The 14,707-nt window shown below is 33.7% G+C and overlaps 1 protein-coding gene across 3 annotated transcripts in view; it reads left to right on the top strand.

The window, feature by feature from the left end:
- The window catches only part of LOC128988634 (atypical protein kinase C), a 216,970-nt gene that overhangs the window by 2,214 nt on the left and 200,049 nt on the right, over window positions 1-14,707 (top strand). For all 3 annotated transcript variants that reach the window (XM_054410109.1, XM_054410107.1, XM_054410108.1), the window contains exons 2-4: window positions 2,525-2,725; window positions 6,000-6,121; window positions 7,274-7,363. In XM_054410109.1, coding sequence (XP_054266084.1) covers window positions 2,664-2,725; window positions 6,000-6,121; window positions 7,274-7,363 — 274 coding nt within the window. In that variant the 5' untranslated portion in view covers window positions 2,525-2,663. The remainder of the gene's footprint in view (window positions 1-2,524; window positions 2,726-5,999; window positions 6,122-7,273; window positions 7,364-14,707) is intronic.

Genomic DNA, 14,707 nt, shown 5'->3' with positions numbered 1-14,707 from the left:
GGAAAAGTCAGGAATTTCATTTTCTATAATCAGTACCAACCCTGTGTAACACTTGATATGTTACAGGATGTTTACACTTTAAAATATAATTTTGACTGTTAACTTACATTTCGTTAGGTAACAAATATATATGGAAAACTTGTTTTATAGCACTACCGGTGCCTATACTATTAGACTCAGGTTAATTTACAGAGTGCATGGATTGTGCGTGGATTAGTGAGGGAAAAGCGGGATTCTTATGCTTGTGAGGAGGGATTCCTACCGGAGCTGTGTGGCCAGTGGCGGACTTACCATAAGGCACGGGCCTGGGGGCGCCCGCCGATGAGGGGCGCCTGGCCATGACAGGGGGTGGACGGTGCGTAAGCGGGCGATGGGCGTGCGGTGGTTACCGTAGCGGTGAAGATTATTATAGGCTAGTAATTATTATAAATGTCAGTCATTATAATATCCGCAAAAACCATGTTTTTACTTGTACTTATTAATAAAATGCATAAAGTATAACAGTATAACAAATAACTGCATAGAATTGTGGAATATAATCAAGTAAAATCCTGTTTTGAGTACGGTTCTAAAAATAAAGTAAAGGACCTCTTTATTCCTGTTACATTGTATACACAACTCATTTAAAGATGTGACAATATACAGTTATATTATGAGTAAAACTATTATTAGCTGGTGTGAATGTAAAATTTAAAATGTTTCAGGCCTAAGTTATTTTGTGGATAGTGTACATTATATATTATACCCTCTCTATTCCAGCACTGCACCACTCTGGCACTCCAGAGGTAATACGGTATCTTTTGACTGGTCCGCAATCGCGGCAAAATCATGTACATCTCCCACGGCCGTTTGGACATCATAATCTACTGCCGCGGCCACGGAATAAACGTCATAGTCGCCTTGCGCGTTCGCGGCAAAATCATGAACATCTCCCTTGGTCATGTAGACATCATTGTTGTCTTCTGCTATCGAGGCAAAAACTCGTAGGCTATTCGTATTCATATTCATGTTTTCTTAATACCTATAAATACAACTTAAATATAATGTATGGTCCCTACTCATATTGCACCTATGTATTTCTTGGAAAAATGCATTATTAAGCATGCCAACAACGGGAAATTTAATATCTCTTTTACGTTGAAACCTTTCCTTTTTCGCAAAATACAAAGGGGGGCTGGCCGAACGGGCCTAGGGTCGGTGCCATAGGTAAGTCCGCCACTGTGTGTGGTAACACTGCTTGAAGTTGTACAGGTAAATTAGCCCTACTAAGTTAGGTGTTGGCTCCTACTTTATTGAGCGAAGCTCACTTTCCCTCACTTTGTAACTTCTTTGTAAGAGCATCAGAATGTAATGGCTTGACCAATTGATATGAAATTTGACCAACAGCTAAAGAATACTGAGCACAATGTTTTGGTAAAAAATATTTGCAAATTTCCTTCTTGATTTTATTTAAGGGTCACGCAATTTCGCTTGTTATTTTAATGTAAGTTGAAAGAAAATTATATTGGATTTATGATATATGGGTTTATCTCGTTTCATTTAAATAAGATAAACATATGTTAATTGTTTGTAACTGTTTTGTTTACATTTCAATGTTTACTTTCATCCTAGCTTAAATTTGGAATCTAACAGTTTATCAATGGAAGTAACAGTTTTGCTATTTTTGTTTTGAGCATGCTTTAAAGGCCACGTCGTAATATTGGTTGACGCACTAATAATGCATATATTGTAAGAGAGTGGCGTCGTGAACAAGAAGAACCAGATGAAGCAGTTGCGGAAGAAGCTGATAATGATATGCAGTTAGCTAATCAATTCCAACATGAATTAGATGCACTAAAATTTTACACTTTACACTAACTGTCATCGCCAACAACTAACAGCTTCAAACCAATCACCGATTTGTTCGCGTTGTCGTTCAAATGCAACTAAATTCATGGCGTTAATAAATATGGATGTGTCAAGTGTCCCGAACGAATTAACTGACCTGACGATTGTAGAACAAATGTTGATTGCACGAGTACACAAAGGTACAGTATGGACTATCAGATAAATTTGTCATTCTTTAGAACTTAAATAATATCGGGCAAACAAACGGTGAATCTGTTGAAAGGGAACATATTGTAGGGTGTTAGCTGCTTTAGCCATTGACAATCTTTAAATAATGCTTCGCTCATTTATGCGTCTAAAGTGTAATGGCAGACCACCCTAGTTTTTTTATTTGTCCCTGATTGGTTATTATTTATTATTGGTAACTTATCCTTTTCTGTTTAAATAACTCCCAATAGAGTCTACCTAGGCGTTTCCTTCAAAAGTGTCAAAGGAAAAAGTTTTCAATATGGGCAAAATAAGTTAAGTAAGTTAAGTTAGGCCTTTAAGTAAGTTTGTAAAAATATTTTTTTTTTTTATTTCTTAAGAGACTCAAATTTTAATAAACATCACAATGTAGAGTCATTCAAATATTTTAACACACCATTAACACAATTTGTTTATTATTTTAAAATTAATGATTCCACGTTTGTTTCAGGATATAAACCTATTCTTGACTCTACAGATTACAGTCCTTTGCCAAATTGGATTGCTTGTGGGAAGTATATGTTGTAGTAATTAGGTTTTATCGCCGCAGACTTAGAAAAAGCAGACAATTTTTTCGAAGCTTGAACAAAATGCCTACTCAGCTTGCAAACTCTGACATACCAGAAATCCGAGTGAAGACCGCTTACAATGGGTAAGAATTAGAGTCTTTTTTTTGTTAGGCCTAAGTACCTCAGATTTTATTGACATTTTAAGTTCAATTTATTTTTTGCATTTTAACGCATTCGCTACCGAGCGTCGCATATATGCGAGGCTGTGATCATTACCACAGACTAAGGTATACAATTTAATCTTACACATAGACTGGCTGTCACTTGGTTAACAGTACACGCTGACTACGGGCGAAAACCTGTTAAATAGTGATCAACTTTGTAATACTCTGCAATATTGTTTGTAAATAATTTATTCTTGTTTTTTTTATATGTTTGATATCCTTTTGTAATGTCACATATTTACGACACCTGGTTTATAGTGAAGACAATAGTGAAATCTATTTCTCTTAAAATAGCCCAAACACTACATAAATGCGACAGTTCATTTTTGTTTATGTTTTTGGGTGAAACTAAGTTAAAAAAAAGATTTTTCAAGAACCGTTTATAATTTAACAAATATAAAAGCTATATGGGGTAATTCAGCATACACATACAGCATACATAGGCCTACATACAGTGATGCAGGAAAGTAAAGAACAGTTTTTCCAACTATCATATGACGTCATCAATCATCATATCCACTCACCAAGCGACACAGTTGTGCAACATCTCCAGGTAGACCACTGCAGAAAATTCAGTGCCTTCAAAATAGACCCCTACGACAAAGATATACACGTTTTGATAACATTGGAACACTTATGCAAATATGCGATGTCAGTCTATTTTCATGTGACTAGCCGGCGCATGCGACGGCAGTCTATGGGTAGAAACCAGCCATTGCATGTGTGTGTCACTGGTCCATATGAATGAACAATTTTGTACTATAGCGGTAGCGAACGTGTTAAGATTTTGTTGTATGTATCTGTTACAATGTTACAATGTATCTGTAAAACATGTTGTAGAGTTTAAAAACAAATTAATTTAGTACATAAAAATGATTTTTACAGTTATTGGTTACGGAGAAAATTAAAAAAAATGCAAATAAAAAATCGACATGTTATTCTAATAGCAAAGATTTTTAATTATTGTTTTTCCTAATTTATAGATACCTACATTTTTATGAAATTTGGTAAATTTATTTGTTTCTTATCATACTATTATTATTTTATTAAAAGATATACTATATTACCCTCCCTGTAGCAGCAAAGCTAGGTACCAGTTAAACCTAATGTTATTTAAATAGGTTTGTGAAAATCAAATCAAGCAAATGGAAATTCGCTTAGTCTGCAGGTTTGCTGAGGTGGGGGTATTTTTATTCATACTTTGATTTATTTACTATTAATAGCAAATAAACTGGCATACTCCCTAAATCAATACGGTGTTTGCTGCAAACAACTATATTGTGGAAACATTGAAAAAAACTCATTTTTATAAATCTTTGGAAAATTTATTTATTTTGAAGGTCTGTATTTTGACCGTTATTTACGCTACATACTTGCTGTTGGGCTTAAACTGTCACAAATTTATCCTCGATTAATTATATAAAGTAATACTTTCAGTAAAATCAACTGTTCGCGAAATAGAGTGAAAACCCACAGGAATGGTCAGATTTTTGCTACTTCGTTACAAGTGGCGCGCCCTGCGGCGCGCGGTGGTATCTCGAGGTGGATAACTTGGATTTTATGTTATGGGCCCAACACTAACAACATATCCAAAAATCAGAACTACCCGACCTTTTGCACAGCAACCCCCTATTTTTTTGTTGTATTTACTGGACTATAACATTAACATTGTCTTTGAATGTATGGTTAAACTTGTATGACAGGTTGAGCTAATAATGAAACATAATTAATTCAATGGAGATACCTTTAACTTGTTATCATACACTTATATTTACAAAACAAAACAAATAACATTGGAGAACCTATGTATAGGCCTACTAGTAACTACTAGTAATACTACTAGTAAATTTCCGGCCTACTAGTAATATCAAAACATTAAAACTCAAAGAAAAAAAAATTTATCAATATTGGTTGTAGCCTAATCAGTGACTCAACAGTGGTTGGTGAAGTAAAAAACAAACAACTCTATAGTCTGCCTGCGAGATGATGGACCTTCTTGTTATTGTATAATGTACATTTAAATTGGATAATATATTCTTTGTTATTTAAAATTTTTAGTGATATTGGTTAATCTGTAGCATGGTTAATCCACACAGAAGTATAATGTAACTTAGTTTGTTTTGGAAATTATAAGTGGTTACTTACTAATAAGAAGAGGGTTAAATCATTTTCTAAAGTAACAGACACTTTAGGAACAGAAATGCGATAAGCTATTTTTGAGCATATTGTCCGGAAAGCAGTCGTTTTTAGTTCTCTAAATCGTCAGCAAAATCATCGTTTCTGGGTAACTTCCAAAAGGGAACAGAAAAAACATATGGTAAACTTTTCGGTACGCTAACCTAAAAATTATGTCAGCGCATTATGAAAACGCTACTAATCACACGATTTTCAAAGTTATTTTTGTAAACAACAGAAATGTAAACAATGATGACGACTTTGTATAACATCAAATTATGAGGTATCTTTTTGTAACAATTAGAAGCTTATTTCCACAGTACGATGAAAATAGTTGTTCATCACACGGAGCAAAGTGTCTTTTTGTACTAAATCGTATTTCCAAACTCGGCTGCGCGTTTGTAAAACACGATTGCGTACCAAAATGAGCCACTTTCACTTCTAGTGGTGAAAACCACTATTGTTGGTCTATGAATAAACCTTTACAGTAACTCAATACAGCATAGTCCTACAAACTTTGCATTATGTGTTGGAAGTGGGACTTGTTAGGCTTAACCTTACTTGACCCTGACGAAACAATCCTTGACCCTTCGACCCCCTTGCCCTCACAATGTCTCCTGTCTTAGATTGCACTGGCTTTGGTTGTCGTCGCCGACATTCTCTTATCCGGTAAACGATCAAGTTAAATTAACAAGGCTTAAAAATCTTCCCAATTTTAGTGTGTGCCCTCAATTTGCTTAGACTGATAACAGCCAGGCCTACGCACAGGCACCTGCCCATGTAGGCCTATTCCATAAGTAAGGCAAATTTTATTTTATTTTAGAAATATTGTACTGTTAAGTTGTATAGCTACTCTCTGTTTTAGTTTATAATTCTTGGGATAAATAAACGTTTTCATTTCATTTCATTTAAATGCCTGTTATCCGGAAAAAACGTATATAGGTACATACATTTAGAATACAATACATTTAGAAAAAATAATCTAGACAGTTTCATTGATCAATTTGTCAATTTCTAGGGAGGTGATGATCACTTACATAGATCCCCACACATCGCTTGATCAGCTTTGTCAAGAGATGAGGGACATTTGTAGGTTCGGCACGGACCAAGTGTTCACCATGAAATGGGTGGATGAAGAAGGTAAGCTTGTTGATATAGTTGTGTGGCTGATTGGTTAGAGTGATCGCCTAGTAATAATCAAGGTTCAATAATTGTAATTGATCACCTAGGAATAATCAGAAAGTTCAATCATAAGTAATCAGCCAGTAATAGTAGTAATAATCAGAAAGTTCAATCGTAAGCGATCACCTGGTAATAATCAAGGTTCAATAATTGTAAGTGATCACCTAGTAATAATCAGAAAGTTCAATCATAAGTGATCACCCAGTAATAGTAGTAATAATCAGAAAGTTCAATCGTAAGTGATCACCTGGTAATAATCAAACAGTTCAATCGTAAGTGATCACCTAGTAATAATAAGTAAGTTCAATTGTAAGAGATCACCTAGTAATAATCAGAAAGTTCAATCTTAATTGATATTGTAGTAATAATCACGGTTCATTGTAAGTGATCACCTAGAAAATCAGAAAGTTCAATCGTAAATGATATTACCTAGTAATAATCAGAAAGTTCAATCTTAAGTGATCACGTAGTAATAATCAAGGTTCAAACGTAAGTGATCACTTAGTAATAATCAGAAAGTTCAATTATAAGTAATCGCCTAATAATAATCAGAAATTTCAATTATAAGTGATCACCTAGTAATAATCAGAAAGTTCAATTGTAATTGATAACCTGGTAATAATCAAAAAGTTCAATCGTAAGTGATCATCTAGTAGGTAATCAGAAAGTTCAATCGTAAGTGATCAGAAAGTTCAATCGTTCAAAAGTTCAATGCGAACAGTATCGTTCCCATAGCATCGATGTAGGACTTGAGAGTCAGACCCCTCCACGTATCGCATCATAGTTAATAGTTTCGAATAAGTTATAGCAAGCTTAATCGCATTTAGAGTTAATTTAATTATGAAGTCAACAATTATGAAACCCATTTTACAGTTCTTAATTAACAGTTTATTGTGCAATCATCAGTTGTGTTTGTGTTGGTTTATTTTGAACATTCCATAACACTGGCACTTTCACATGCCACAATAATGTTAATTGGTCAAAAAGACTAGGTTCCTGTCGACTGGAGAATTAAGAGGAGTGTGTACTTTACTGGTAGGTACCCATCTTTGCCAAAACGTCAGGTAAAGACCGATTTTGATCCGATTGTAACCCAAAATATATTTTCAGGTGACCCCTGCACCATCTCTACACAGATGGAACTGGATGAAGCTATTCGCCTCTATGAAGTCAACAAAGATTCTGAGCTCACCATTCATGGTACGTAACTTTCATAGTTTATTTTTAGTTTTTGTGTTTAAAAAATATTAAATGGAAACATTTAGTTAATATATTTTTAACAATCTTGACTAGTGATGTAAAATTCCCGGGAATTTAATATCGAGGAAATATTCCCAGGGAATATTGCCGGCAATATTCCCAAAATTCATAAATTCCCGGGAATTTATTTTTAATTAGCAAGGTAGGTTTAAAAACTGTAACTTAATAGTTAAAAGCCATAATTATGAGGTTAAATCAACCACAAAAACTGAAATATATTATAATACAAAGTTTTAATTGAAATAAATAACTGGGAATTTATAATTTTATAAGCTAAATTGCTCAAATCGGTCACCGTGGTAGTTTGTTTTAAATAAAACACAAACAATCTATTTTCAAAAAATGTTGATTTAATACAACTAGAGTACCGGTACCTGTTGCTCGAATTCAAGCTATTGCTAAGTATTACAGGTGCTATTTTAAAACGAATAAAAGTCATAATTTCTGATGACTTTAAAAGATTCGCCTCAAGAATTATGGAAATACTCAAGATCTATATAACAGATCGATATAATCAACATTTCTTGTAAATATCTTATCATTTTTCAAAAGCTGATCTTGTTTTTTAGTGTTTTCTACAAATAGCCTTACACATAGCCACATTAGGTTGTCCATAATAATGATTATAAATTCTTAAAAAACATTATTTCTATTCTTCTCCTTGGTGGTGTTCTATGACTTTCCTACGTTTCCATAGTTTGCAAATCGGCTCTTTCAATTATTACAAAGAAATGCAGCACAGTGTTAATTCAGTTTTCTTTTAGCGAATTTCCCTATAGGGAAGTAGCTTTTACCGTAGTTGTCAAGGTAAGACCAACGAGCACATAATATGATAAGACCTGAAGCCGGGACCGATATACTTTTTCGTTTTGATGTCCTTAGAGGCCAAAAACACTTGTTTGTTCAAATTTTTATGTCCGTAAATGGCATGTATATATGGCGGACATATATATACACGGACATATGTAGCCTATATATGTCAGTGAACATGATAACTTGAGTAATTTTTCTTCGATTTTCCTAGTCACTGTCACTTTCTATGTCAATTATATTTCCTTCGTCCTTCTCGTCATCTACATCTCCAAATCCACAAAAATCGTCTTCATTGTTACTTGTCAAGTCAATCTCATCCTCATCCCCTTCTTCGATTGTGAGAAGGGACAGGATGTCTTCATTTTCTTCCTGTCCTGTTTCCTCTGGGTTGCCTTCTGCTTGTTTACTCTCTCTTAGAGGTTGAGCATTCATGAGTTTCCAGTTGTAAGAAAGAACTGTCAGTTTTGCTGCTCACTCAGATAAAAGTCTGTTTCTTTTCTTAGATTGCAATAATTAAAATCCATTCAGTTTCATAAATTTCAAATTTTTTTTAAAGAAATGTACATGGAATGAAAACTCTTAGATTTAAATGTAAGAATTTACTATAGGTAACGTAGTTTTAAGGTTATTTATCCGTCAATATGAGTTAAAACGTTCAGAATTTTAAAATTTTCATAAATTCCCAATTTTTGGGAATATTCCCAGTTTTGGGCCAAAGAAATATTCCCGGCAATATTCCCATTTTATAAGTTCCCTCCCACTGGGAATATTCCCGGCCCACATCACTAATCTTGACTTACAAATATGTGTGACATTTAATAAATTATTTTATATTTTAAGGTATAGACCCTGACCAGGGTGTGCGGCGACCGGGAAAACCGTAATAACCGGGAACTATACAGGAATATTATGACACCGGGAACTATGTGGGAATTATACAAAAATTCTGTAATTATGCTAGTAATGTGCAAAAATTCTTCTGGGATATGTATAAAAAAAAAAAAAAACATTTATTTGAGAGTTAAACGGAACACGTGTAAAATTGACACTTCCTCAACCAATAACATTAATTAGTGTGAAAAGGAAAATCAGCGCATTAAAAAGACGATCGGCTACGAACGCCATTTCCTCCAGGCCGTCCAGCCCAGGACCAGGATTCGGGCTAGTCCATCAGAGCTTGATTTTGAAACGACAACGCAACGTGTGAATACAACAACTCTAAACTCTATGTCTAATGGTCTAGTCTTATGTCTGGGGTAGTGGAATTCTACCCTTAGAAATTTACCCCCATGAAAAAACGCCTACGTCATTTTAACGTTACGAGGGGCTTTCATACACAATCGAGTACCAGCCTGCGACTGGAAATTTAAATTTACCCTAAATATATTATTAAATAATCAACATTTAATTGTTTGCTTATTAAGTGAATTGCCATAGACATATAAAGGAATTTTACACCTGGAAATCTGCCCCCAGTCCAGTAGCCAAATCAGAAATATCCGACCCCGTAATTCTAACCCCAGAAATCTACCCCCCGTGTTCGGCTACGCTACGTATCGGCTAAGATTCATTGTTGTGGTTTATTTTATTAATTGGTTTATGTAAATTAACCTCTCTTCAGTTATTCACATTCACATTTAACCAATCAATCAAAATCACCACCAAAAAACTACTAGAGGGTCTTATTGTGTAAACTCACAACTAAGTCTCGATGAAGTGAGGCTACAAACTCTGATATTGACTGACCATTCCTTTGATAAATGTTTAAAAAGTAATGTTGGGAAACGACTACATTTTTCTCAGGAACAAGCATTTGAATTAGGACTTGGGTGTGCAAAATCCCGAAATCGAAATTCCGATTCGATTCGATTTCATGCATCGAATTGCGATTCGATTCATGAAGGAATCAGTATCCATATACCAAAAACGCCTGCAGAAAGTGAATGCAATACTCTGCAATACAGGAGTGCGTTGTTGCGTTTCCTTTGCAAAGGCGTTCTTATTTAATTAATTCTTTGCTTGTAAATATTCCTTAAATTGTTTTATATATTTTTTGTATATATATTGCATATGATGAGAAGTTTTGTTAAGTGTAAGCAGTGTGAGACATGTTTTACTACTGTAAACATAGCCAAACAAGTCACTCCAAAATCATTCTAAAAATAACACAAGTCTGAAAAATTTGTACTTGATACTTAACTAGTAAGATTGATGTTTTAGACTGATAAATTTGGCATTTTTGTTGGTCTGCTATGTACCTTACCTTGTAGTTTGTAGGTCTGATTCTATCCTCTAATTTTATCAATCCAAACCAATTATTTAAAGTTTCAGTATAAATCTTGCAAATTTTTTTTATTTGTTTACACCAAAACATATTTATATTTGTAAAATCAATATTATAAAATATGTAACATGCTTAACAATATGATTCTGTAAGTAAAAAATATGAAATAGGCAAGTAAAGCAGCTCACTGACATTTTCAGGAATACAGGTTCTTCTTATATGATTGAAAATAAATATTTTTTCACCTAAAATTCATATCATGTCATATGTATGAATAGGCCTAATACCATATCAACAAAAACTTGCATTACACAAATGTGGTAAGTTTTAATTAGCCTATTGTTATTTCACTCCATTTATGAAAAAAAAACTCCATATTGCTTTGAATCGAGTTGCATCGATTCAAATCGAAAATATTTTGAATCAAATCGTTGCTTCGAAAATAGGACTTTGATAAGGTCATCGTAAGGAAAATCTTTTATTGTTTTCTCTGGGCCTAGAAAAGCTGATAGGGAATTGTAATGTAGCCTACTCACCCAATAGGTACACATAAAGTTGAGCAAATTTCATAGTACAGTATAGTAATTTTCAAAGTGTTCTATTTAATTAGACAACTTTTTTATCTACGTTCAAAATTTTCAAATGGAGCAATATCTGTAAGATTTACTAACACCTCCGACTTCTCTTGCTTTGTGAAATCCTACTAATATTATAAATGAGAAAGTTTGGATGTATGTATGTTTGTGACAAGTAAACGCGAAAAATACTGTTCGGATTGGACTGAAATTTGGCATGATGATAGCTCACATTCCCGATTAACATATAGGCATATTCTTATTTCAAATATCCTTTCGGGCTCCGCCCCAGTGGCTCTGCAGTTTCCCATGTTAACCTTATGAACCTTATTCATATTTAAAGGAAATTAAAGAAACTTAGCCAGCTGATTCAACTAAGAGTTAGTTCTATGATATGCAAAAGCATTAAAAAGTTATAAGATTTACCAACAGGGTGCAGCACTATTATTTTTTTTCCATTATTTATAAACATAGCTAATTTGAACTAAGCAGCAACAAAAAACTGTGATACGCAATGAGAACTGTCAAAGTAGGATTGTTTACAGTTTTTTACAGTTCTTTTTTTGTTTCATGAATAATTTGTGATATTTTGCGAATTTTTAATAATCTATCTTTCTCTATTGTGTAGGTGAAGTGGTAGAACATAATGGCTATGGTAGATGTGTAATACTTTTGTAATTCTATAGCATACCGTAAATTTTAGGAAGCTAATTTTCTCAAACCGTGTCTTCTCACATTGCAAACGCAAAGATCGAGTATAACTGCAATACACATTTTATACTTAAATGCCAACCCCGTACGAAGGACGGGTACTCTGCTAGTGTGAGAATAATTGTTAAAACTTTTTGAAAAACTTGTGAGAATTCCTTGAATTGTGCAGCATCCATATCAAATCGCCTGGTTTAGGTTTAGGCCAATCGCGGTGGTTTAGGCTTATGTGATAAATGTAGTGTTGGTTGGAAGATTAAAACAGATTGAATAATAATTGAAGATTATTGGATATGTAAAATGTCATCATTTCGGTTTTTTTTTACTTGTCAAAAAGTGTTGTGACCGCACTATTGAATTGCACGCACTTTGAAAAACAATACCTATTAATTTTAACTCCATACTAGCTGTTTGCCCGTTCTACGTACGGGAATCTTGTAGTAAGTTGAAACCTTATATTCAGAACAGGAGTTGGTTTGCATATTTAGTGTGCATTTTTCCAGATATGCTGTTAAAACTACTATTGTATAGGAATACATATAAACCTTCGCAAATACAATATCTGACAGTTTCAAAGCCAAAACGAATGCTTCGCAATTAAATGTCACCCGATCGTGTTAGTCCATATATTATATCTAATGATAAAAGGACTTGCTTTATAGATATATGAAGCATAGCCCTAAGGTAGGCCTGTAATTGAAAGTTACTTTTCACACTGAAAATACCACCTCAACCTCACTACTGAGGTTTTATTCGGGTTGAAATTTTCATTAACAAAGGTGATCTTGTCTTTTCCACGAAACACTGAGAAATAAAGACATTAATGCTTTACCAACAGACATACACACACAAATACATTTAACCAAAGCAAAGTAGTCTACAAACAAAATAATTATTTGAAAGTTTTGATATTGTCATCAAATTTTATGATAATGGATTTTTCAAACTGTAAGATTGGTGTAAATCCTTTGGCAAATAAATAAATAAGTAAATAAATACACAGTCTACAAAACATTTATACGTTAACAACGCCAAGCTTTAAAAAATCATGATGGTTTGCTAAAAAAAATCTTTCACTAATGTTTGATCATTTTCATAGGATAAACTAACATTTTGGAGTCCAGACAGAAAACGCAAAAATTTTACAGTAAGACATCAATTAAATTTAATAAGAAATAAGGTGCAGCACTAACGATAACTATAGTTGTAAATAGTGATGTGTTGGTACGTAAAAATGATTCTTACTGCTACCACCGGTTCTAAGGAAAAGTAGCAGTACCATAAACCAACGTTCACATTTATGAAAAGAACTATAGTACTTAAGAACAATTCAAACTGTCCATGTAATCAACCTGTATTATTTGTGTTAATCCGTTGGCAAATATATAAATAAATAAATACAAAGGCCACAAAACATGTAACATTTATGTTAACAACGTAAAGCTTTAAAAACTCCCTATGGTTTTCTCAAAAAAACTTTCACTTGATGTGGTGCAGTACCGTAGTTATTATAATCTCACTTGGTTTTATTTTTTTTAAGTTTTCGAAAATCAAAGTTATTTCCCATTAATAGCATTATTTGTAAGCAACTTTTAATGTTAACATATTAATGACAGTTTGAAGAAACCACCTTTATCCAAACAAAGGTTTCTTATAAAATATTACGTAATCTCTAATCGATAATCGATACATATATCTAGCAAACATTCGGAGGAAATGTAACAGAAAACTCACAAATCTGGGGTTTTGGACGTTTGTAGTTTTACTTCCTAAGTAGAAAAAATGTACCGATATCGTTGTCGAAATGTAAGTAAGTAGAAACAAAAAATGACACTTTGGAAAAGCGAGTTTAGCTACATCTGTAAGTTAAACCTCTGTTACGATCACAGTGAAATCAGTTCTTCCAAGATCGCAGCAACATCCACGATCACCCACTGCAGTTGTGATTTTTTACTTTACACTTTACACAACTGTCCTTGAAGGGCCATAAATGAGTGCGGAAACCATTTTGTAAGCATTGGTGACGACGATTTAAAAAATTTAAGTTTCCCAGCACTAACTAATACAACACTGATTCACGGTATTTTCCCCGGTTATAAAAACTCAAGAACACTCGTTGCACTTGCGATTAATTAAACAGGTTAAGTAAGGCACAACGTTTCAAATCTCACTTGGTTTGGATGTGCTAACAAAACTTGATCGGAAATTGTTGCGGTATTTGTAAACAACTTTTAATGTAAACATATCAGTGACAGCTAGAAGTGAGAACTAATCCAAACAGCTGATCGTTATTTCATAAAATGTAATAGGAAACATTGGGAGAAAATTTGACAAAAATCAAACAAAATTGGGTTTTTGATAGCTCGTTATTTTGTTTTCAAAGGAGCGAGGCCATGTTTTTATAGCCCAAGACACTCTCACCAATCCAGTAAATACAGAAAAATGATTAGAACCTTGATCGGTACTCTAGTTTCCTAGGAGTAGGCCGCGTAAAATGACAATTTGGCGTTACAGACAGAGTCACAGAATGGACAGACAGATATACAGACAGAAATTGAGATAAGACTCGTTTCGGCTTTCTTAGGCTATGAAACGTAAAAATAACCAAAAACTGCATGATTCTAAGCAATGTACAGACAAAACTGTAATTTTATTTATATAGATATGTTTATCTTACTAATATTATAAATGTGAAAGTTTGTGCGTGTGTTTGTTTGTTTATTTGTTTGTTTGTATGTTAGTTTGTTTGTTTGAAATTCAATCACGCAATAACTAATGGTCGGATTGGGCTAAAATTATGGTGATAGCTCACATTCCCGATAAACCTATGGACATATTCTTATCTCAAAAATCCTTTCGGGCTCCACCCCATTGGCTCTGGAGTTTCCCATGTTATTAACCTTA

Source organism: Macrosteles quadrilineatus, unplaced genomic scaffold, assembly GCF_028750875.1.
Source record: "Macrosteles quadrilineatus isolate MER2022 unplaced genomic scaffold, UCM_ALF_1.0 Scaffold_3__2_contigs__length_128488019, whole genome shotgun sequence".
In the NCBI taxonomy this organism is placed as follows: Eukaryota; Metazoa; Arthropoda; class Insecta; order Hemiptera; family Cicadellidae; genus Macrosteles; species Macrosteles quadrilineatus.
The sequence above is the reverse complement of the archived record's forward strand: the minus strand, read 5'-3'. Positions and strand labels throughout refer to the sequence as shown.